Here is a 23,512-nt window from a genome sequence, read left to right as displayed (position 1 = left end):
TCTCCAAGTTTGGGAAAGGAAACTGTCATGATTTCAATTCCAAAGATCACATGTAAAATAATTATAAGATAGATGTAATTAAAAATTGTTTTTCCTTAAATCTCCAGTGAGCAGTGCTTTGAATTCCCTCCTTAAAGAATCTCATTTATTCATTCAACAAACATTTACTAACCACCTTACAAATGAAAGAGTCTCTTCCCTAAAAAAAGTGAAAAAAATGAGCTAGAACACTTACAATTAAATTGAAATACATTGCATAGAGTGCTATGATAATATAGGAACAAAGAGTAGGATCATCCACCTTAAGCTGATCAGGTGATATATTTGAGCCAAAGAATTAGAGCAAGTGATGCAGGAGGTGATGGTGGACGAAAGAAAGTTAAGGAATGGGGAGTGGAGGAGGCAATCAAGGAAGAAAGCACAAAACATCTGGGGAACCACAGATATAGCTAAGAATAAGAACATGAGAAGTGGCCAGGAACGAGGCTGGACAAATACTCAAGGGACTGTACCAAGGAAATATATATTTGATGTTAAACGGTTTAGATTTTGTACTGTGGGGAGAACCATTAAAGGGATTTGGAGCAGAGGCATGATTAAATCAAGGTTAAGAAGGGTTCACCTGGCAGTACTATGAAGGCCAGATTGGAGGGGACTGGAGGGGCTGTAATGGTAGTGGGGCTGGAAAACCCCTGTAGCCTGGATCTGCCTGATGGGATTTGGCCAATGGTGGCATAGGGACTAATGACAGACCAGAAGGGTGTGACATCAGAGGCAGGGACATCAGTTAAGAGGAGACTATTACAATCTATTATGACCATTTAGGTTTCCTAAACTAGAAATCACAAACCCAAATTACTTCAAGCGTTCTAAGGAATACATGAAGGGGCAAAGCCGCCAGGTGTAAAGCAGTAGAGAGTGGTGGGAAGGAGTAACAAACTGGAAAGTGCATAACCCTCCAAAGGCATTAAAAAACAGGAAACACAATCCTGTGTTGGTCGAACAAAACAAGTTCCCTCAAAATGTTGGCCCTACATCTACAAATCTGCTATAGCGGAGAAACTTTTCAGGGCTGAAATATAAAGAACATGGTAACTGAATATGAGGATGAGGGAATGAAGTGGTTTACAAATAGCTTGATTTCTTACTTGTGTAACTGAATGGATAATTAAAGGAGTGCCACCATTTGAAAGCTGTGAGGATATGTAAAGGGCCTGTGCGTTAGCAGCGATAATTATAAACGTATGTTCCAATACCTGAAGCTATGCTTAATAATTGAAACATAAGGGTTTTTAATTTTTTTTAGGATATACAGATTACGCTTAACCAAGATTACATATATTTCATCAACACTCTTATAAACTGGTAGAAAGGAAAATGGGAAGGAACAAATATGAGATTTATGATATTAAGGAAATGATAAGCTATTAAAAAAAAGTATTCACCTCAGTTTCAGATTTCATCTGCTGCCATATCAACTGGTAAGTTTCAAAGCGAAGCTTACTGTCCTCAGACTCATTTTTCCCTTTATTAAAATAGTCCTCTAAAAACACAGAAGGAAATAAGTCAGTTTCTTTTTTACATAATAATAGAAAATCTCTGTGCAAAGTAAGTGATGGGTTGAATTTTTTTTTACAAGTTTGGGGATAGGTAACATTCAATATCCTTTATATTTAATTTTATTTATATATCTTATATTTTTACTATATTAATGGTATTTGTAAGTTTAAAAATCTTTTTAATTTTTCGACTGTATTTCTATCATTTACTTTTGAACTTCTTACTTAATGGTTTTGGTTTGAGGTATATACATTTAATATTAATGTATTTTCATTATCTGCTCTTATGCTAAGGCTCTGTATACTTTGCTTCACATATTTGCTTTGAACTCTCCTTTATTAAATGATTCTTATTACTACTATTCTTATTCTTTGCTTAGCTGAAATAGTTTAGTGCAGCCTTTTATTTAGTCTGTATTTTATAACCTTCTTGAATGGCTTCCTCTAAATGATTAGCCATTTATCAACACACTATTTATTGCAATGGTTTTCAAACTTTAAACCATGATCCACATTAAGGAACACATTTTACGTCATAATCCAATACACGTGAATCTACAAAAAACAAAAACAGAAGTCCCATAAAACAATACTTCTCGTTATCATGCGACAGCAAATGTTTTCTCTTCTGTTTTTTAAAACTATCAAGATCCACTAAACTGATTTCATGACGCACACTTGGGTTATAACTTTCAGTTTGAAAGAGATGCACTTATTGGATAATCCGTCCTTTCTCCCACCCATGTCAGATGCCCTTATTGTCTGAATACTTACATATGCACTTGAAACTGTTTTTGAACTTCTTTTGTTCTACTGAATCCAGTTCTACTCCCATGGCAGTCCTGAACTCCTGTAACTGTTAGAGCTTTGTAGTGCATCCTAACATCCAACAGATCCAGAGCTTCCTCCCAGCGCCACCAAACATTATTCTCTTTCAAAAAAATTTAAGGGCTTCCCTGATGGCCCAGTGGTTAAGAATCCACCTGCCAATGCAGGGGACACAGGTTCGAGCCCTGGTCCGGGAAGATCCCACATGCCGCGGAGCAACTAAGCCCATGCGCCACAGCTGAGCCTGCACGCCACAACCGCTGAGCCTGCATGCCACAACTACTGAAGCCCGCGCACCTAGAGCCCGTGCTCCGCAACAAGAGAAGCCACCACAATGAGAAGCCCGCACACCACAACAAAGAGTAGCCCCTGCTCGCTGCAACTAGAGAAAGCCCATGCGCAACAGCGAAGACCCAACACAGACCTAAATAAATAAATAAATTTTTAAAAATTTAAGACATTCTCCCAAATTAAATTTGTCATTTCTCAAAATTAATTACCCTGGTGTTTGACTGGATAAAATAAAATCTGTAGATTGATTTGGGGAAAAATGACATTCTTAAATACGTTTCAAAAAAGTCACATCCCAAAACACTACAGGTGTCTTTTTTTATAATCAAATACTTTACATGCCTTATAGTTTTCTACTTTCCTTCATATTTCTTGTTGTTTGCTGCTAGGTATTTTATTGCAACAGCTAGAACTTTCATGGTATTAAATAATAATTGTGAAAGTACACAATTTTTTAAACAAAAAGTTAAAAATTAACAATTTTTTCCTGATTTCACTGAGATGCTGCTAGTGTCCTCCCAACAAGTTTTAATGTTAACTGATAGTTTGGAACAGAAATTCTCTTCCATGTTAAGGAACTTTCCTTCTAATTGTCACTGACTCACAAATCTTAATAAATTATAGCTGAAATTCAATACAAAGAGTTCTAAGCAAAAACTTGCCTTGAATTATGAGAAACACTATTAGGTAGTGGTTAGACCTTAGGCTCTGGGATCAGACAGCTTGGTTTCAAATCCCAGCTCTGTCACTTGCTAGCACTATTACTGAGAAAGTTCTTTCTACATCTAAATATCCTGATATACTTTAATGGAGATAATAATAATACTTTCTTCATAGTTTAACACATATAAAGTGCTTAAAATATTCTGGCACATTAAAAACACTCAATAAATGTTAGTGCTTTTATTAGTTATAATGACATTGCTCATGATATCAGATGTCATTTCATGCTATGTATCCTTCATGGATAACAGCGGAACAAGTCTTGAATTTTTCTCTGAAAATGAACTATTTCTAGTTAAGTTTAGCAATCTCCAACATTAAAGAAATATGTTGATAAGTCAATCACTTAAAAACAAAATAATTTATAATGTAGCTCTTCTTCGTTCACTATTTCCAAGTCCATCACTGTCACTTTTTATTTGGGGAGGTGAGGAGGGCAAGGAATATAGAAAGCTTCAGGTTTTTTTGAGACTAAATCTATGAGTGTAAAGTTCAACGCCACTGTTTATCCTCCTGTTAATGAGAAACTGCATCCTTATTTTAAATCATAGTTTCTACCCTCTATTGCCCTCAATATGGACCATTATTTTATTATTTGCTCCCTGAGCACAGGTACTTTACCTAGCTGGTCTCAAATTGAAGGATTAACACCTTAAAGGTCTACATCATGAGATGATTTAGAAAAATCCAATTCTATATATTGGAGCTGTTTATCTCCTTAGTCAAACAATAGTATAGTCCAGTTTTTCTTTTTTAATTCAAAATTTAAAAATGAGTGTGAGTGAATATGCTTAATTGCACATCATAATTTTTCCATCCGAATTAATCTTCACAGTGCTGAACAGTGAGTGTAAATACTCAACATGCCTTAGAGGAGCTTTTAAAAAATACCAACACCTGGGTCCCATTCCCAAAGATACTGATTCAGTTGGTCTGGGCAGCGGTTTGGGCATTGGTGTTTTTAAGAAACTCTCCAAGTTGAAATCGAATAAGGTCGATGGATTATCCCACTGTCAGTATGCTAGTTATGATACTGTACTATAGTCATGCAATACATTATCACTGGGGATAATTGGGTGACGGTTCAAGGGTACTCTCTACTCTCTACACTCTTTCTTACAACTGCATGTGAATCTACAATTATACCAAAAAAAACAATATATCAGTTTTTTTTTAAAAGTTCCCCAAGTGATTCTAATCTGCAGGCCCCATTGAGAAACAGTACAATAAACATTTTCTGACTGATAATAACATCTTGATTTGTTTGAAGTAGTCAAGTCTTCTTAACTTGATCACTAAACAGACATCTGGAGATAAGTAAAGAACGTAAAGACAATATTTTTTTTAATAATTTAATTTTACTGCGGTATAACTTACAAATAATAAAATACGCCCATTTTAACAGTTTGATATGTCCTAACAAAGGTATACACTCACATAACCATCCTCTGTCTACAGAACATTCCCATCACTCCAAAAGTCCCTCTTGGGACTTCCTTGGTGGTCCAGTGGTAAAGAATCTGCCTTCCAATGCAGGGGACACGGGTTCAATCCCTGGTCGGGGAACTAAGATTCTCACGTGCCACGGAGCAACTAAGCCCGCGCACCACAACTACTGAGCCTGCACGCCTCAACGAGAGAGCCCGCATGCCACAAACTACAGAGCTCACGCACTCTGGAGCCCGCGCGCCACAACTAGAGAGAGAAAACCCAGACGCCACAACTAGAGAGAGAAAACCCACACGACACGACTAGAGAGAAGCCCGTGTGCCACAACGAAGAACTCGCACCACAACAAAAGATCCCACATGCCTCAACTAAGACCCAACGCAGCCAAAAAAACAAAAGGTCCCTCTGCCCTTCTGCAGTCAATACTCCCTACCTCATCCCAAGAAATCACTGAGATTTTTAAGACAATCTCTCTTTTAAAGAATGGTGACATACCTTTTGAAGGAAATTTCGAATTGCCTTTTGATGGTACATTTGGATTCCCTTTTAGATTAGAGCCCTGGGGAGTGCCCCTTATCGCTCTGTCCTATGCCTTGGAACATTACTGCTATATCAACGTGGTGAGTAAGGCAAGCTTAGACAGGAGAATTACTAATTCAATGAGAGTTAGGTTGGTTCAAGACTTAGGGGAGGAAAACTAACAAATCTGATATTAAGACATCTTACCTATTGGCACAGAGATCTTTCTCTTCTTGAAGTCTGGCTTAAACACAAAGCAACCCTATAAAAAAGAAAGAGAGAAAAAAAGCATAAAGTCAAAGCAGCCAAGAAGCAGACAAATCTGATTAACCTAGTACTTTATGGATAAGCAGATTTTTTTCTTTTTAAGGCGTTTATTATTATTATTTTTTTTTGCGGTATGCGGGCCTCTCACTGTTGTGGCCTCCCCCGTTGCGGAGCACAGGCTCCGGATGCGCAGGCTCAGCGGCCATGGCTCACGGGCCTAGCCGCTCCGCGGCATGTGGGATCTTCCCAGACCGGGGCACGAACCCATGTTCCTGGGTTCCCTACATCGTCAGACGGACTCTCAACCACTGCGCCACCAGGGAAGCCCCAAGGCGTTTCTTTAAAGTGCTAAGAAATCATCTTTCTTCAATCTGAATTACAGAAGGAAAATTCTTAAACAACAAGGGGACTAACCACTTCTTTCTCCTCCTTCCCATGGGAAGCTCATCTTTGATTTTGCTCTTTGGGACCTAATCTAAGAGACAAAGAAAATAAAAGCTGATGAAATTTAAACCCAGAAAGGTTCCATTTTTCATTTTTATAAAACCTAGTGAAGGAAGAACATTAGTACTATACATTATTAAATGAAAATCAAGATGATTAAAAATACTGATGCCCTCTCACCTCAAAAGAAGTATTTATTATTGAATTAAATTCCAAGTATCTAGGACCTTGACAGGACACAGACAAGTTTTGGCTATTGATTCACCTTATACACCTTTCTTCATCAGATAAATTCTTACTCATTTGTCCATTAAAGTTCAACTCAAACTCACCTGCTTTGGGAAACCTTCTCCAATTCTCTAGTCAGAATTATTCTTTCCCCTAATATCTGACAGTACTTGAATATCTTTATTTCGCTTTAAGTCACCCTTACTATGTATGGCAGTTATTTATGGAGCTGTCTCCCCAAGTAGTTTATATATATATATATATATATATTTTATCATCTTTTTTGTGTGTGTGTGGTACATGTTGCCCGACCAGGGATCAAACCCATGCCCCCTGCAGTGGAAGCGTGGAGTCTTAACCACTGAACCGCCAGGGAAGTGCCTCCCCAAGTAGCTTGTGAGCACCTTCAGAGTACAGACTGCATTTAATTCATAATTGTTTCCCCAATGTTTAGGATAATGTTAACACATACGTTAGGCAATCAGTATACATGATGGACCAATGCTTGCCAAATAATTTTTCTGGTAATTTCCTAGCTACATTTAGTCTCATGTTATTATCTGACTAGTGATACACAGGCCGTAAGCTGCTGGTCCCACATCTGTTCTACCAATTCTAAAGCCGTACATCGTGGACAGCTTCTTAGAATCCCATTTCTATGGAAAGTGAAAGAATGAAAGAAATATAGCTAGAAAAAGTCATCTCAGGATAGACCTAAAGACTGCTGTACAAATATAAACTGGCCATTGGATTACAGGGTCTAAAATAAGAATTGTGCCTTACATTCTTATATCTGCAACTAACGGAACTATTTAAAACACACAAATTTTTTTAGAAAAATCATTTGGTGCTATGACAAGCTTGTCACTGCCTCCTTTCTATAGCCACCTGTAATTCAGGAGCAGGAAAAGGAGCTATGAAGGAGTGAGACATGAAGAGTGCTGGGAATGGATCCCGATGTATGGCAACAGGAGTAATATCGTTATCCACTTTTCACTACTGATCAAGTGATGGTGTTGGAGATGGAAGAAATTAGGAGGAGAACCAATAACCAAAATATATGACAAGGAAAGTTTAGATAGGGGAAAAAAAAGGAAGCTGACAGTTCCATGAACCAATGAAATAATCCTTAAAGATTCTTATTTATGTAAGGTCTCCATCATCATCTCAATACAAGCACTTCTCTTGTCATAAATGTTTTCCTGAAAAAAACAGAAACAAAAAAAACAAACCTCTCACAATTCTGCAAGATACACAAAAATAAGAAAGGCTTATGCAAAAAAAGGATTAGGGGACAGACCACTGAAAACCTATGGAACTTTATAACCAGGACAAAACAAAAACAGTACCATCACTCATAAAAAATACTAGCAGTTATGCGGAGCGGCTGGGCCCGTGAGCCATGGCCACTGAGCCTGTGCTCCGCAACAGGAGAGGCCACAGCAGTGAGAGGCCTGCGTACCGCAAAAAAAAAAAAAAAAATACTAGCAGTTAAGCTCTTCTGGCATTTGCACCTAACATCACAGTCGGTCAGTCTTCAGTACGCTTAAATCCTATGACTCGTAGTGCCTCCAGAATATGTAGTCTTGGAAGGCACTGAGTCTCATCATTTTATTTTAATGTAATTTTACTCAAAATTAAAAATTAAATCCATGGTAGAGCCTTCTTCATTAATTTACTGTTTCAACACAGGGACAAATGTCTTTGCAACTTATCTGCATTCTCAGCTTTATTAGATAGCTAAACTTTCAGGGGTTTCCGGCCGTACTCCTAATATTACTAAAGGTCTTACTTTACTTGGTCTGTAACAGCACTGTCTAATAGAATTTTCGGTAATGATGGAAATATCTGTGTTTATTTTGTTTACCACTTGTACCTCGGTACCTAACAGAGCCTTTGGCTCACAATAAATATACGTGATAAGGAAAAAGGAGGGGAGACTGGGACACATCCTCGGGGCATCCGACCTCCACAAACCAGAACTTAAAATTCCTCCGAGGCAGAAAGAACACTAAGGCAGATCGGCGTTTTCGCTCCCCAAGCAAAGCTGGCCTCCACTGGACGTGGAGCAAAGACGCCTCAGCTAGGACCGCCATCCCCTCCCCTCGAGCCGGTACAACGAGGTCTACGTAACCTCCGCTTCATCCCTTCTTCATAAGGGAATGAGGCGGCTGTGGAGTCCCAGTGGGCGCCCGCCCCCACATACCTTGGACACCGAAGAGGTGGCCATGGTCCTCGCCACCTGCGAAATTCCAGACGCACCCGGGATTTCCCGCGCTCCCTCGCGGCAGCGGGGCAGAGGTTAGTGGTGGGCCACGCGGCTCCTTGATTGGCTGGCAGCACCTTCCGGGGCGGGCTTCCGGCGCTCGGAGGCGGGGCGTGAAGAGGAGGGCGGGGCGAAGCTGAACACCATCCAGCTGGGACCAGCTTCGTGGCGACAGAAATGGCGTGCGGCTTCCGCAGGTCTATCGCCTGTCAGGTACGAGCCCGGAAACTGGCATAAAGGGGGCCCCCGCGCCACGAACTCCGCTACGGGCCAGTCCCCAGTCATCGGGAGGGCGGGTTCCGCGGATACCCTGTTTTTGTTTCTGCTGCCTCCTTCCCCCTTTTTGGAGCTGCTTGAGCCGCCGAGGCAAACCCAGTCGAGAGTCGAGCTTGCGGCCCAGATCAGTTTCTCAGAGTGCAAAGTAAACCTTGAGAGGCACGTGTTGCTTCCCTCACGGCTTACCGCCTGACAGCTCAGTGTGCTTTACCTGGGTGGCAAGTCAGTGGGCCATGATTAGACCCTTTAGAAATTAGTGCTCCGTACGCTTAGTGAAGTTGATGATGGATCTGAATTTTCATTTGAAAGGATCTAGTTTAAAAACTGGTCATTTCTCTTCCAGTCATTTTCGCTGCCTGTCCTAGCATTATTTTTGGTAACTCCAAAGATAACATGAGACCCTGTTTTTCTTGAATCTGAAGCATATTGTTACCGGAAAACTGGGTTTGCCTCTTGGTGAGCATGGGGGCAAAAGACACAACCAAACCAAAGATCTGGAGAAGGAAGGATTTATTACTTGCAGCAAGTAAGGAGAAGGGGAGGGGGACGGGCGAGGGGGGATATTTCCCGAAGCAGTATCTTCCCAGATGGCAAAATTGAGGAAGTAATTAAGCTCAAGGTATGTGCATATTCATGAAGTGGCTCGAGCAGAGGTGAATTCAATATAGAATTGGGGCAAAGGTTGAGAGTACAGGCTTTAGTAGAAGTCACCAGGGTCAGAAAAGGTCAACTTCTCATTCCCTAGGTTCTGACCAGTCTGGTTTCTTAGCTAGTAGTTACCATCCTTCACCTGGGTTGGGGCCTTAGTTCCAGTAGAAGAACTCTAAGATAACAGTATATTGTTATGTGTATCCCCTGAGGGGGAACTAGGATTCCTCTTTTTCGCTGCTCTGTTGTTTTACTGTTTTTCCTTTGTTTCTGTATGCCCTCACTTTTCTGATGAGTAAGAGTTTGAATCTGCCCTTTGGAACTCGGGGAAGGTCTAGGGGGCTAAGCCTTTTCCCTACCAATGAGAAACAAGGAAACAGAACGTCTTTTGTACCTGGGAGGGGCCCCGCGGGGTCCTGCTCGGTTTCAATCCCCCCTTTTCTTTGATACTCCTCAGTCTTGAGGGGAACAGGTGTTAGACAAGAAAGGGAATAACGTTTTGGATAGAGAGGTTAATCATAAACTCGGCAGAGGGACTCGGTTTTAGGGGGACTCGGTTTCAGTATTTGAACAACTCTGTAATGAGGACGGGAATAAAACACTGGAACATTAGATTTCATCAGAAATAATTTTTAAAACGCGTCGGCCAACTATGCAGTTTTTCAACAAAACTTTCCATTGTAGTTTTGACAAACCCATTTCCTTTTAATGGACACATTAGTGGACATACTTTGTCTGGCATATAATATGTATTTCATTTAGTTCATTTTTGCAGTATTTCTGGAAATCCCTCTGTCTTGACTTTATGCTTGGAGATGTACTGTTGCCGAAATATGGGCTTCCCTGTGCACCGACACCGAACAGAAATACGGAGACAGAGATTTTGGAGGAAGAGAGAGATGGCTTTATTTTTCTGCCAGGCAGAAGGGAAAACGCAGAAGGCTAGCGCCTCAAGAACTTTGTCCCCCTCTCCTTCGGGAATCGGAGAAGATTTTATATGTGGGGCTCGCAGCAGTCCGGGGTATAAGATAAGGATCAAAGTAGTCAAGGTCCTGCATTCTTCTTCTTCCTGCATTATTTCAAAATAGTCACAGCTGGCCTCAGGCAGCCCCATAATTGGGTCCATTTGTCTCTGGGTTATAGGCCTGTGACCTCTTTTCTGAAATGCAAATGCTACAAGGGTGATCTGCTACAAGGGAGTCCAGGATGTAATTCACATAGTGTTGTTAAAGAGTAATAGGTTAGCTTTGTGAAGTACAAATCTAGTTAACAGACACAAGAGATTAGTAACAGTTAAAAAAAAAAAAAAAAAAAACTAGGAGTGATTAACTCTTTCAGGCCAGGTTATGTTTCTTCTCTAGCCTGTTCACTGTTCCCTTTATTTTCCTTGTTCTCAGGAGAGGGAAAACTTCATTTCTATTTTTGCTGCAGCAGTACTGCCCTGTCCAGTGCCAGCTTCCCAAGTATCAACAATGGACCATTTGATAAGAAAAAGCTGGGTTCATGGCTTACTGGACTAACGCAACAGAGCTTTGGTAGTGTCTCTCGCTGGAAAGGCATTTGAAGTATGGTTTAAGGCTGGTCTTTCAGTGGCAGAGGGTGAGAGGACAGGAAAGTGGAGGAGATGGCTTGATGAGGATTGGATACTGATCTTAACAGTTTTAAGATTGATGGGGGACTTCCCTGGCGGTCCAGTGGTTAGGGCTTACCACTTCCACTGCAGGGGGCACGGGTTCGATCCCTGGTCAGGGAACTGAGAATCCCACATGCCGCACGGTGCCAAAAAAAAAAAAGATTGATGGAAAGAGCAAGGACTCTTAGGACATGAACTGTTGATGCTTTCTTTATATTGCAGAATTGATAGATTTTTCAGGAAGTTCCTATAGTGAACAATCTAGCTATTTGTCTGGGCAGGAGTCTCCCAGAAGAGTAAAATTATGCTAATTAAGACAAAGGAATAATAAAGTCATGTTAATGTGGACAGTAAACTATGTCCAGCGTAGGTAGTTTTAGACCTCAGTGTCCAAGCTTTGTGTGTGTGAGGTGGCTTCCATTCGAAGCCCTTAGGTCAAGATGGTGCCATGACCAGAAGCAATTTGTGTTTAGTTTTGCAAAGGCTATATTCTTCCTTGTAAAGAAAGCACGTCGGAGAAACAGGAATTCATATGTATTGAGTATATTTGTGCTAATTACTTCACGTTCACATTTAAGCCCTGGGACAAGCCTAAAACAGAAATATTAACCTTATGATACAGTTGAGCAAATTGAGATCTAGAGAGATTAAATAAGCTACCCACATCTCCTGGTCAATAAATTGAAGAGTTGGTTTATGAACAGAGATCTGTCTAACTTCAAAATCAGCTTCTTCTTATACACTATACTGTTTAGTTTGTGAAGGCAAGGAGTACAATCTGATCATTAAACAGAATGTAATAGAGTTGTCTGACAACATAAACCAAGTAAAGGTATATTTCCCCAAACAAAAGGTCATCAAGAGATGATCTGGGACTTCTCTGGTGGTACAGTGGTTAAGAATCCACCTGCCAATGCGGGGGACACGGGTTCGAGCCATGGTCCAGGAAGATCCCACATGCCACAAAGCAACTAGACCTGTGCACCACAACTGCTGAGCTTGCACTCTAGAGCCCATGAGCCACAACTGCTGAGCCTGCACGCCACAACTACTGAAGCCCACGCGCCTAGAGCCCGTGCTCCACAAGAGAAGCCACTGCAATGAGAAGCCTGCACACAGCAACAAAGAGTAGCCTCTGCTCACCGCAACTAGAGAAAGCCCGTGCACAGCAACGAAGACCCAATTCAGCCCGCAAAATTAATTAAAAAAAGAGATGATCTGAAACAAGGATAAAAATAAATAAAATAAAAATATGTGCAATACATACCTCTGTGAATGAGGGTCCTTACCCAGTTTAGGAGTGAAGGAATGTATTACACGAAAGGGTACATTCATTCAGCAAATTTTGATTAATGAATCTATAGTTTTTTTTTAATCTCCTTCACCTGTTTCTCTCCTCCCTCCAGCACTTCCCCACCAGCAACCAATTGTTCTCTGTAGCTATAACTCTGTTCCTGTTTGGTTATGGTTGTTCATTTGTATTTCCCTTTCTCTGTGTGACTTATATTACATAGCATAATATCCTCTAGATCCATCCATGTCGTAGCGAATGGTAAGACTCCTTTTCTTTTTTTTTTTTATAGCTGAATAATAGTCTATGGTATACGTACACCACATCTTCTTTATCCATACCTCTATTGATGGGCACTGACATTGCTTCCATACCTTGACTATAGTAAGTAATGCTATAATGAACACAGGGGTGCGTATATCTTTTTGAATTAGTGTTTTATTTTCTTTGGATATATACCTAGAAGTGGAATTCATAGATTGTATGGTAGTTCTATTTTTAAATTTTTGAGAAATCTCCAAACTATTTTACATAGTGGCTTCACCAATTTACATTCCCAACATTAGTGCACAAGGGTTCCCTTTTATCCACATCCTCACCAACACTTTTTATTTGTTGTCTTTTGATAATAGCCATTCTGACAGGTGTGAATTGATACCTCATTGTTTTGATCTGCATGTGCCTGATGATTAGTGATGTTGAGCATCTTTTCATGTGCCAGTTGGCCATCTGTATATCTTGGGAAAATGTTCAGGTCCTCTACCCACTCTTTAATTGGGTTGTTGGTTTTTTGGGGGGGGTTTGGGGTAGGTTGGGTTTTTTTCTGATGTTGAGTTTTATTAGTTTTTTGTATATTTTGGATGTTAACCCCTTGTCAGATGTATATTTGCAAGTATCTTCTCCCATTCAGTAGGTGGGCTTTTTCATTTTGTTGGTAGTTTCCTTTGCTGTGCAAAAGTTTTTTAGTTTGACATAGGCTCATTTATTTATTTTTGCTCCTTTCAAATTACTGCTTCTGCCAGGTCTCAGAGTGTTTGAGATTTTGTGTGTGCCCTTTAAAAGCGGAGTCTGTTTGTTATAGCCCTCTGGCTCTCCTGAAAGTAAGCCCCACTACCCTTCAAAGCCAAATGTTCTGAGACTTGTCTTCCTTGTGTAGGACCTCCAGGCTGGGGAGCCTGATGTGGGGCTCAGACCCCTGGCTCATTTGGGAGAACCTCTGCTGTTGTAATTTTCCTCCCTTTTGTGGGTTGCCCATCTCGGGGTATGGGTGTTGACTATACTGTTCTCCACCGCTCCTACCCATCTAGTTGTGGTTCCTTCTTTATGTCTTTAATTGTAAGAAGACATTTTCTGCTAGTCTTTGGGTCTTTGTCATCAATAGTTACTCTGTAAATAGTTGTAATTTTGGTGTGCCCCTGGGAGGAGGTGAGTTCAGGGTCTTCCTACTCAGTCATCTTAGCCACTCCTACACTGGCTCACGGCCTCATTTTTCCATCTTCAAAACCAACAAAGCTGGGATTTTTTTATGTTGCCATTTCTCTGGTTCTTTTTATGTTGCTATTTCTCTGGTTCTTTGAGTCTAAAGTTTTCTAAGCACTGTCAGTCCCCAGGTTGAAAGTGAATGGAATATGCCTTCTGCCCTGGCATGGCTCCAGGGTAACTTGAGAAACAGCTGTATAAACAGGTAATTTCAGTGCAGTCTGTAACCAGTGTGTTAGAAGCGTTTGTGAAGTGCTAAGGGAATATGGAGAAGACAGCTTCTTAGTGTCAGAGAAGGCTGTGTTGGGGCTCAGTCCTGAGGAGAGGATGTGTAGAGTTGTAGAGTAGAGTGAGAGCTTGGTGGGGATAGGGTATTTCAAGAAGAGCATGTGCATAGACGCTGACATGGTAGAGCATGGCATGTGCATGGAACCACAATATTTGGGTGTGACTGACTGTTTAGAGTATACCTCTGATGCTCACTTCAGCAAGTTCTACTGATTCTGTCTTCAGAGTAACACCTTGAATTCATTCACTCTTTTCCATCGCTGCTGTCCCTTCATTCCCACACCCCAAGCCAAGCTACCATTATCACCTGCTTCAGCTGCTTACACCAGCATTCTGATGGGTCTTTCTGTTTCCTTTCTTGCCCTCTCTCCAATCCATTCTCCTTATAGCAACAAAGGTGACTTCTAGAATGTAAATCAAATCATATCACTTATCTGTTTAAAACTACACAAACTCACTGTCAGAACCTTAACATCTTTCTTTCCAACCTCAATTCATGCCACTCTATCCCTTCTTTCTGTAGGATGGTAGCCACACTAATTTTCTGGTTTTCCAACATAGCAAGTTCTTAACATTGCCATTACATTCCCATTGCATAGATTATTCCCTGTGCCTAAAGGAAATGATTTTATACCATGACTTCCTATGCTAGATGGAAGTTTCACAAAACAATACTTTATAATGTGTGTGCATTCTTTTCTATTCTGTGCTGCTTCATTTTTCCAAAAAATGCTGGTTGGGACTCACTGAATTTTTTCCCAACTGACAACCTATAGTTTGGAAACTATGTCCTCCAGTTATCCTCTATCTCAGTCCCTTGTTTGCTTCTGTCATAACACTTATAAGAGTTAACGATTATTTGGTCTTGTGTTACTTGTTTTGGTGTATATTTCCTCTATAAGCTTCACAAAGACAGAGAGCATATTTTATTCACTGTTATTTCCCCAGATCAGCGAAGTGCCTGAAACATAGCTGTTGGGATATAATATAAAGCTTGCAGCTTCACCAAATGAGTTCATAATTTTAAAGCTGTGAGATGACATGGTAGAAAGAATTCAAATTCCAGCCCCTTCACGAATGTGACTGACTTACTCTTGGCAGCTTTTAATTAACCCGTCAGCTATCAGATGATGGTATTGATTTCTCATTTACAGGATTATTGCAAAGATTAATGATGATGATGATAATGAAGAAGATAATAGTAACTATTTGTGGAATACCTTACTGGTACCATGCAGCGTTTTGCTGAACTTTACAGGGCTATTGATCAGGTTTAATGAGGTAATATTAACAGAAAGTGCTTAGTGTCGAGAACGGTGAGGGGTTTGTGATTTTACCCTACAAGTTAGTCAGCCATAGTTCATGGATGGTGGCAGAAAATATGAGAGCCCTGGGCGAAATAAAAGGCTTTTATTATTTTATTATTCCCAGCAAAAGTAGTAGCCAGAGTATCAACATTTTCTTGTGTGGGTTCCCCAAGCTCCTCTTCTTCCCACAGGGCATGGTGAAGAGGGTCAGATGATACCTGCACAGGCAGTGTGTGTGTTATATAGGAGAGGACCCTGAGACCTTTATAATGGCAGCAACCATGTTCCCCTTTGTTCTGATGTGGGACACTATTTCTGTCTCACAAAGCTGTTTGTTATATAAACCTCCTTGGAAAGATAGTCCAGAACAAAGAGCAGTTTGGGCTTTGCTTACAAGACACGGCAGAAACTTAAGAGTCCCATAGAGATTTCTCTCCCAACCCTTAGCACAGTGCTATGCAGATAAGATGTGCAGTACTTGATATTATCATCTCACTTAATCATCTCAATCATCTTGTGCTCTTGGTAGCATTATCTCCATTTTATAGAGGAGGACCCTGAGACTCAAGAAGATGAAAAGAATAATCTAAAGTCACAGAGCTACAAAATTGTGGAGTTCAGTGATTAACCAACCCAACTGTCTGACTCAAAATCGAAATTCTTTGGATTCTGTAGAATGACTTTTGTAAAATATTCAGCACTATTTCTGGCTCAGAAACATAATGACAGAGTGTAGATTTGTTTCCCTTTCTCACTTCCTTTTCATTTAGGTTTTGATGTTAAGTTTAGAATAAATTCAGCTGGTTGATTTTAATTCCTTTTAATTTTGAAGTATTTTCAAACTTAGAGAAAAGTCATGAGAGTAGTACAAAGGAACTCCATATACCCTTATCCAGATTCACCAATTAACATTTTACCACATTTGCTTCATCTTTCTCTCTATATCTGTATAATCTGTTTTCCTGTATCATTTGAGGGTGGGTTTCATAAATCATGCTCCGTAACCTCCTAATGCAATTGTTTACTTCCTAAAAACAAGGCTTACCTTATATAACCACAATACAGCTACTAGATTCATATCACACTGATACACTTTTTTTTCTTTTTTTTAACATCCTTATTGGACTATAATTGCTTTATAGTGTTTTGTTAGTTGCTGCTGTATAACAAAGTGAATCAGCTATATGCATACATATATCCGTATATCCCCATATCCCCTCCGTCTTGCGTCTCCCTCCCACCCTCCTTATCCCACCCCTCTAGGTGGTCGCAGAGCACCCAGCTGATCTCTCTGTGCTATGCAGTTGCTTCCCACTAGCTATCTGTTTTTACATTTGGTAGTGTATATATGTCAGTACTACTCTCTCACTTCTTCCTAGCTTACCCTTCCCCCTCCCTCTGTCCTCAAGTCCATTCTCTACGTCTGTGCCTTTATTCCTGTCCTGCCCCTAGGTTCATCAGAACCTTTTTTTTTTTAGATTCTATATATATGTGTTAGCATACGGTATTCGTTTTTCTCTTTCTGACTTACTTCACTCTGTATGACAGACTCTAGGTCCATCCACCTCACTACAAATAACTCAATTTCGTTTCTTTTTATGGCTGAGTAACATTCCATTGTATATATGTGCCACATCTTCTTTATACATTCATCTGTCGATGGACACTTAGGTTGTTTCCATGTCCTGGCTATGGTAAATAAAGCTGCAATGAACATTGTGGTACATGACTCTTTTTGAATTATGGTTTTCTCAGTGTATATGCCCAGTAGTGGGATTGCTGGGTTGTATGGTAGTTCTATTTTTAGTTTTTTAAGGAACCTCCATACTGTTCTCCATAGTGGCTGTATCAATTTACATTCCCACCAACAGTGCAAGAGGGTTCCCTTTTCTCCACACCCTCTCCAGCATTTATTGTTTCTAGATTTTTTGATGATGGTCATTCTGACTGGTGTGAGGTGATACCTCATTGTAGTTTTGATTTGCACTTCTCTAATGATTAGTGATGTTGAGCATCTTTTCATGTGTTTGTTGGCAATCTGTATATGTTATTTGGAGAAATGTCTGTTTAGGTCTTCTGCCCATTTTTGTATTGGGTTGTTTGTTTTTTTGTTATTGAGCTGCATGAGCTGCTTGTAAGTTTTGGAGATTAATCCTTTGTCAGTTGCTTCATTTGCAAATATTTTCTCCCATTCTGAGGGTTGTCTTTCTGTCTCGTTTATGGTTTCCTTTGCTGTGCAAAAGTTTTTAAGTTTCATTAGGTCCCATTTGTTTATTTTTGTTTTTATTTCCATTTCTCTAGGAGGTGGGTCAAAAAGGATCTTGCTGTGATTTATGTCATAGAGTGTTCTTCCTATGTTTTCCTCTAAGAATTTTATAGTGTCTGGCCTTACATTTAGGTCTTTAATCCATTTGGAGTTTATTTTTGTGTATGGCGTTAGGGAATGTTCTAATTTCATCCTTTTACATGTACCTGTCCAGTTTTCCCAGCACCACTTATTGAAGACACTGTCTTTTCTCCATTGTATACTCTTGCCTCCTTTATCAAAGATAAGGTGACCATATGTGCGTGGGTTTGTCTTTGGGCTTTCTATCCTGTTCCATTGATCTCTATTTCTGTTTTTGTGCCAGTACCATACTGTCTTGATTACTGTAGCTTTGTAGTATAGTCTGAAGTCCAGGAGTCTGATTCCTCCAGCTCTGTTTTTCTTTCTCAAGATTGTTTTGGCCGTTCGGGGTCTTTTGTGTTTCCATACAAACTGTGCAATTTTTTGTTCTAGTTCTGTGAAAAATGCCATTGGTGGTTTGATAGGGATTGCCCTGAAACTGTAGATTGCTTTGGGTAGTCACACTGATTCACTTTTATCTAATTTACAATCCATTCTAGTTTTGTTGATGTTTTTCAACAGCCTTTTTTTCCAGTATAAGCTCACAAACTACATTTCGTTGTTACGTAATTGTTAGATTTTTTTAAGGGCCTTAAGCTCCCCTCCTTATTAATTTATATCTACGTAACTTGATAGAGGAGATACACTGCTAACTGTGAATAGAGGAGAGGCCTCCTTGACTGCTGAGGTGTTTTGTTGTCAGATCTCAGGTGTAACCTCAAGGAGCAGTTAAACTTGTCCAGTTGTTGTCATCCAGTCCTAAGCTGAAATATCTTCCCAACATAAGTATTTCAGTTTAGAACTGGTTACATTGGGCAGATTACTCATCCACATTCAGATGAGCTACAGTAACTGACTGAATTATCTAGGTGTGTGCTTTGCTTCTAACCTATTCTCACAGGCCCACTAGCATTCAGTTCTGCTTCAGACCACAAGTTCTGTAAGAGCCATGCTAAATTTCTTTCATTATAAATAATTGTGAATGACTTGCTCATCAAATCATTTGGGAAGTTCATTTCTGAACCCCGAAGTTTCCGTTGATACCTCGTTTGCTGACTCCTTGAGTCTTTGAGCTAATTCAGACCTGAAGACTATCTCTTCAGATGTGGGAGTACTCGTGCATTGGCTCTTGGTGGCAAACATCCACAGCTGACCTGGTTATATTAGAGAGTCAGAACTGAGGAATAACAAGTGGTAATTGACAGTTTAAGTAATTTAAGATCTGGAAGAGTGATTGATAATCTTTCAAGAATTTTAAAACTCATTGCCTTGTAGACTGTTATAAAATACAGAACTAATTTTCATAAGATATCAGTTCTGCCACCTACATGTTTGGTTACTAAAGCATAAGGATCTCTTTTTCATCTGCAAAATTAGGGTTTTTATGTGGTTATTGGAGATTTTGATCTTGAACCTGGCAAGCTTAGCTCCTAAATGAATTTAGAGCCTATCTAGAGCCAGACTGATAGGATATTTTTTGGCTTTATGTTCAGTACCTGAGTACTAACCGTAAGACTTATGTGTGCCTGTGTGCCAGGGGAAGAAATGGTTGAGAACTGCCCACAAGCTGATTAATTAATGGCTCGCTCATGCTGGGTACCCTAGAAGCCAAAGATTCTATTACATTAGAATCTTTGACTTCAGGTTGCCAAATCCAAGGCAGAATTGTACCTGGTACATTGTGAGCACTCAATACATATTAGTCATTATTATACATGAGAATCTCTGGTCTTAGGTTCCCAAACCAGATCTGGCATATGTATATTTTCACTTTTGATACTCCCTTCAAGAAGTGCTTCTGGGGCTTCCCTAGTGGCGCAGTGGTTGAGAGTCAGCCTGCCGATGCAGGGGACACGGGTTCGTGCCCCGGTCTGGGAAGATCCCACATGCCGCGGAGCCACTAGGCCCGTGAGCCATGGCCGCTGAGCCTGCGCGTCCGGAGCCTGTGCTCCACAACGGGAGAGGCCACAACAGTGAGAGGTCCGCGTACCGCAAAAAAAAAAAAAAAAAAAAAAAAGTGCTTCTACTTTCAACCTCAGATTTCCTCTTCATTCAGTTGGAAGTTATTTAGTTTATTTTTCAACCTCAGATTTCCCCTTCATTCAGTTGGAAGTTATTTAGTTTATTTCTCAAGGACTGTGATTAATGTTTTTGGGTTTTTTTTTTAATATAAGTTTTATTTATTTATTTTTGACTGCGTTGCTGCATGTGGGCTTTCTCTAGTTGCAGCAAGCGGGGGCTACTCTTCCTTGCAGTGCGTGGGCTTCTCATTGCGGTGGCTTCTCTTGTTGTGGAGCCACGGGCTCTAGGTACGTGGGCTTCGTTAGTTGTAGCATGCAGGTTCGGTAGTTGTGGCTTGTGGGCTCTAGAGCGCAGGCTCAGTAGTTGTGGTGCATGGGCTTAGTTGCTCCGCGGCATGTGGGATCGCCCCGGACCAGGGATTGAACTGTGTCCCCTGCATTGGCAGGCAGATTCTTAACCACTGTACCACCAGGGAAGTCCCCTGTTTTGTGGATTTTATTCCTCTGTTTTTAGCTCTAAAGTTTTGAACCTTAGTCTTCTTTTCTTATTTTATTTTCAACTGAGTAAACTTTTAGCATATTCTGTAAAAATTTTTTCTTTCACTAATCTGAGGCCTCAAGTAGATAGTTATCAATAGGCTCTTGTTTCACCTGTGGTAGCCCTAGATGAAGCCCAACGCCAGGAGAAACACCTTTAGCTAAAGGGGAAAAAAAGAAATCTGTAGCTAAGGAAACTCATAGGTCACATTTTCATCAGAGAAAACACTAAGTTCAGTCTCAGAGACAAGTCCTATTATTTCCAGAATAGTTCTGAACCTGTGAGACTGTAGGTGAATTAAAAACCACGCTCTCTGACATTTGACAGTGGTTCCTTTTTCTTTGTTTCTTTGTGTGTGTGTGTCTGTGTGTGCGCCCACCCCATTTAAAAGATACTCCTCAAATTAATTAAGATCCCTCACTAGTTTGGGCACTGAGCGTTAAAGTGGAAGGCAGCTAGTGTCTCCCTCTGCAGTGCTTCTCAAGCTTTGTATACTTGAGACTGGAATCACCTGAGAAGCATTGAAAAAAATACCTAAGCCCAGGCCCCTTGAGCTGGGGTGGGGTGGGAGCCTTGAAGTTCTCAACCTTATCAGGGGATTTTGGTGTTCATCCGGGCTTGATAACCACTAGCCAGGGATGACCAGGAAGCAGAAAGGTGTAGTTCAGTGGTCCCCACGCTCTACCTCACATTAGAATCAACCCCCAGAACTTTTTAGCATCTGTTGCCCAGGTCATACCCTGTATTAATTAGACAGAATACTTACATGTGGAAGCCAGACCTCGGTGTTTTCTAAAGATCCCTGGGTCATTCCCATGTGCAAAATGTGAGAACCACTGGTATAGGGACTAAGAACAAAAGACATGTGGGTTAAAATCCAGCTTCTCTGATAGGTGTGTAAGTTCACTGTACTTCATCTGTAAAATGTGGAAAATTATTTAGCTACCTTATAGGCTTGTCATTAACGTTCAATGAATTAATATAAATAGGGTACTTAGAATTGTGTTTGTATTGTATGCATGCAGTATTCATTAGTCATTATATTATCTGTTAGAGTTCTGAGGATGGGGTATTTTGAAGCCCCTCTCCACACCACCACCACCCCAGCGGCTTTCTGGTGTTGGGGACCTAATTATTATCCATTACCCTAGGTGAAAGCTTTAGCACCTGTATGATCAGGCCATTCAAGATGGCTGTTCCCTTGCTGTCTGTATATTCCCTGCTGATCAGTCCCTGCTTCACTCACATAACTACCCAGTCCTCTTAATTATAGGGCTTAATCAGTAACCGCCTACTTGCTTGCCCCCTGCCTCAGCTGCTAGTTTTTCTGGTAACTGTTGAGCCAACCTGACGTCAATTCCCCCTATAAATGGTAGCCTCGTTCTCTCCCAAGTAGCGAAGATGGCTGCCATGTCCTGTCTGCCGTCAGTCATACACAGCGGGGTGTTGCTACAGGACCTTTTGCTTCAGACGTGTAAGATCCTCTATCCGATAAATCAGTAGTGTCTCTGTAGCTGTCTCTGGGCTCTTTCTTCGGTCTCCAGGCTGGGCATCCAACAAGGCTTGCAGGCCTGCAGGGTGCAGCCCAGTAGCCCCACATGAAGTTAAATAAACAGAAAGCTATATATCTGAACCATACTGCTTAATTTTCAGTAGGAATTCCTTAACAGTAGATACTTTTATAAAGTTGTGCTTTGGTAAAGAAAAAAATCTTTCTCATTTTTGCAAAAATAATACCTGCTTATTGTAAAGAATTACAGCACATAGAATTTAAAAAATAAAGTTATCCCTAACATTGACCTCTATGTTAGATACATTTCTTTGCAGATATACAGGCAGAAAAAAGAAGGAAGATGGGAAGACAGAATAGATATGCTTTTTATAAAAATTGGACTGTATTGTAACAAGCTTTTATTTTTTTAGGTTTTATAATGGAAAATGTCCAACTGCTAAAAGTATAATACTATTATGATTCCCCACGTACTCATAACCTAAATGCAGTTTTAAGTATTAAACACAGTTTAGCTTGAATATAATGAAAGAAAAAGAATCCAAAGTGCAATTCAAAGAATTATTGATCAATTTCCTAAACGAGTCCTCTACAGTTAAGAGATTATGAAGAACATCACAATTTGGAGCTTATTTTTTAAAATCTTGATGTTTCAGAGACTCCTAGATACAGAGAACAGACTGGTTTTTACCAGAGGGGAGTGGGTGGGGGGTTGGACAAAATAGGTAAAAGGAATTAAGAGGTACAAACTTACAGCTGTAAAATACGTTGTTATGGGATGTTAACATACACATAAGGAATATAGTCAATAACACTGTAACTTTGTATGGTGACAGATGGTAACTGCACTTATTTTGGTGATCATTTCATGCATCACTGTGTTGTACACCTGAAACTAATATAATATTGTATGTTAATTATAAATTTTTAAAAATCTTGATGTTTCAGATTTAGGCAGTATCAACCCTTGCCATGAAAGAAGAGAACATTAGCACTCTTATAGTTGGTATAACTTTCCTCTACCTTTCCTAATTTGTTTCAGTAACTTTCTCAAAGTTTGTAGCACTTAGTCTGTTTATTAATGGTATTTGCATGACTTGTCTCTTACTCACTTTATTTTGAATTGGATACATTGCTTACCACCAATCCTTTTCCTGATACGTGGCTTAATTGTCTGGATTTCTTTATGAGTAGATTTTTCAAGAAGGGTTTTTTTTTAACTTTTGTTTTTTTAAGAAATTATGATTTCTCAGATAAAATAATCCTAGACATATCAAAAGGAGGGTTAATAACTAGAAAATTAGCATGTTTAGAAATAATATGAAAATAATAAATTTAGAAATATTAAAAATCTTCCTTTTAGAAATAAAGCAATAACACCAGATTGTTTACTTCTGATTTTTGATTTTCCAAAGTCTGATACTACAGATGCAAATGTCATATAACAATCTAATGTTATTTTAATTTTTTCCAATTTTCATATGTTGGCAACTAATTCAAATTAAGGAAAGAACTGAGCAAGTGAAATAAGCAAATCAGTTTGCAGCTTCTCTAGTAGATG

General features: G+C 40.0%; 2 protein-coding genes across 17 annotated transcripts in view; one reads left to right on the top strand and one right to left on the bottom strand.

Moving 5' to 3' along the window:
• Window positions 1-8,613, bottom strand: part of ORC3 (origin recognition complex subunit 3) — a 77,813-nt gene extending 69,200 nt beyond the window's left edge. For 4 of the 16 annotated variants that reach the window (XM_089921824.1, XM_089921822.1, XM_089921823.1 and 1 more), the window contains exons 1-3: window positions 8,515-8,612; window positions 5,577-5,631; window positions 1,446-1,543 (exon numbers count right to left, since the gene is read on the bottom strand). In XM_089921824.1, coding sequence (XP_089777950.1) covers window positions 1,446-1,543; window positions 5,577-5,631; window positions 8,515-8,538 — 177 coding nt within the window. In that variant the 5' untranslated portion in view covers window positions 8,539-8,612. Of the gene's footprint in view, window positions 1-1,445; window positions 1,544-2,333; window positions 5,632-6,050; window positions 7,511-8,514 lie in introns of all 16 variants that reach the window. The other 12 variants (XM_089921825.1, XM_089921834.1, XM_089921826.1 and 9 more) reach the window with 9 other exon arrangements.
• A 70-nt stretch (window positions 8,614-8,683) lies between these two features.
• Window positions 8,684-23,512, top strand: part of RARS2 (arginyl-tRNA synthetase 2, mitochondrial) — a 121,414-nt gene continuing 106,585 nt past the window's right edge. The window contains 1 exon segment of the mRNA XM_089921838.1: window positions 8,684-8,787. Coding sequence (XP_089777964.1) covers window positions 8,752-8,787 — 36 coding nt within the window. The 5' untranslated portion in view covers window positions 8,684-8,751.

This window comes from Delphinapterus leucas, chromosome 12 (assembly GCF_059928025.1).
Source record: "Delphinapterus leucas isolate spDelLeu-1000000601 "Yukka" chromosome 12, BTC_Dleu_Yukka2, whole genome shotgun sequence".
Lineage (NCBI taxonomy): Eukaryota > Metazoa > Chordata > Mammalia > Artiodactyla > Monodontidae > Delphinapterus > Delphinapterus leucas.
Note: the sequence above shows the minus strand (reverse complement) of the source record. Positions and strands in the feature narration are given on the sequence as shown.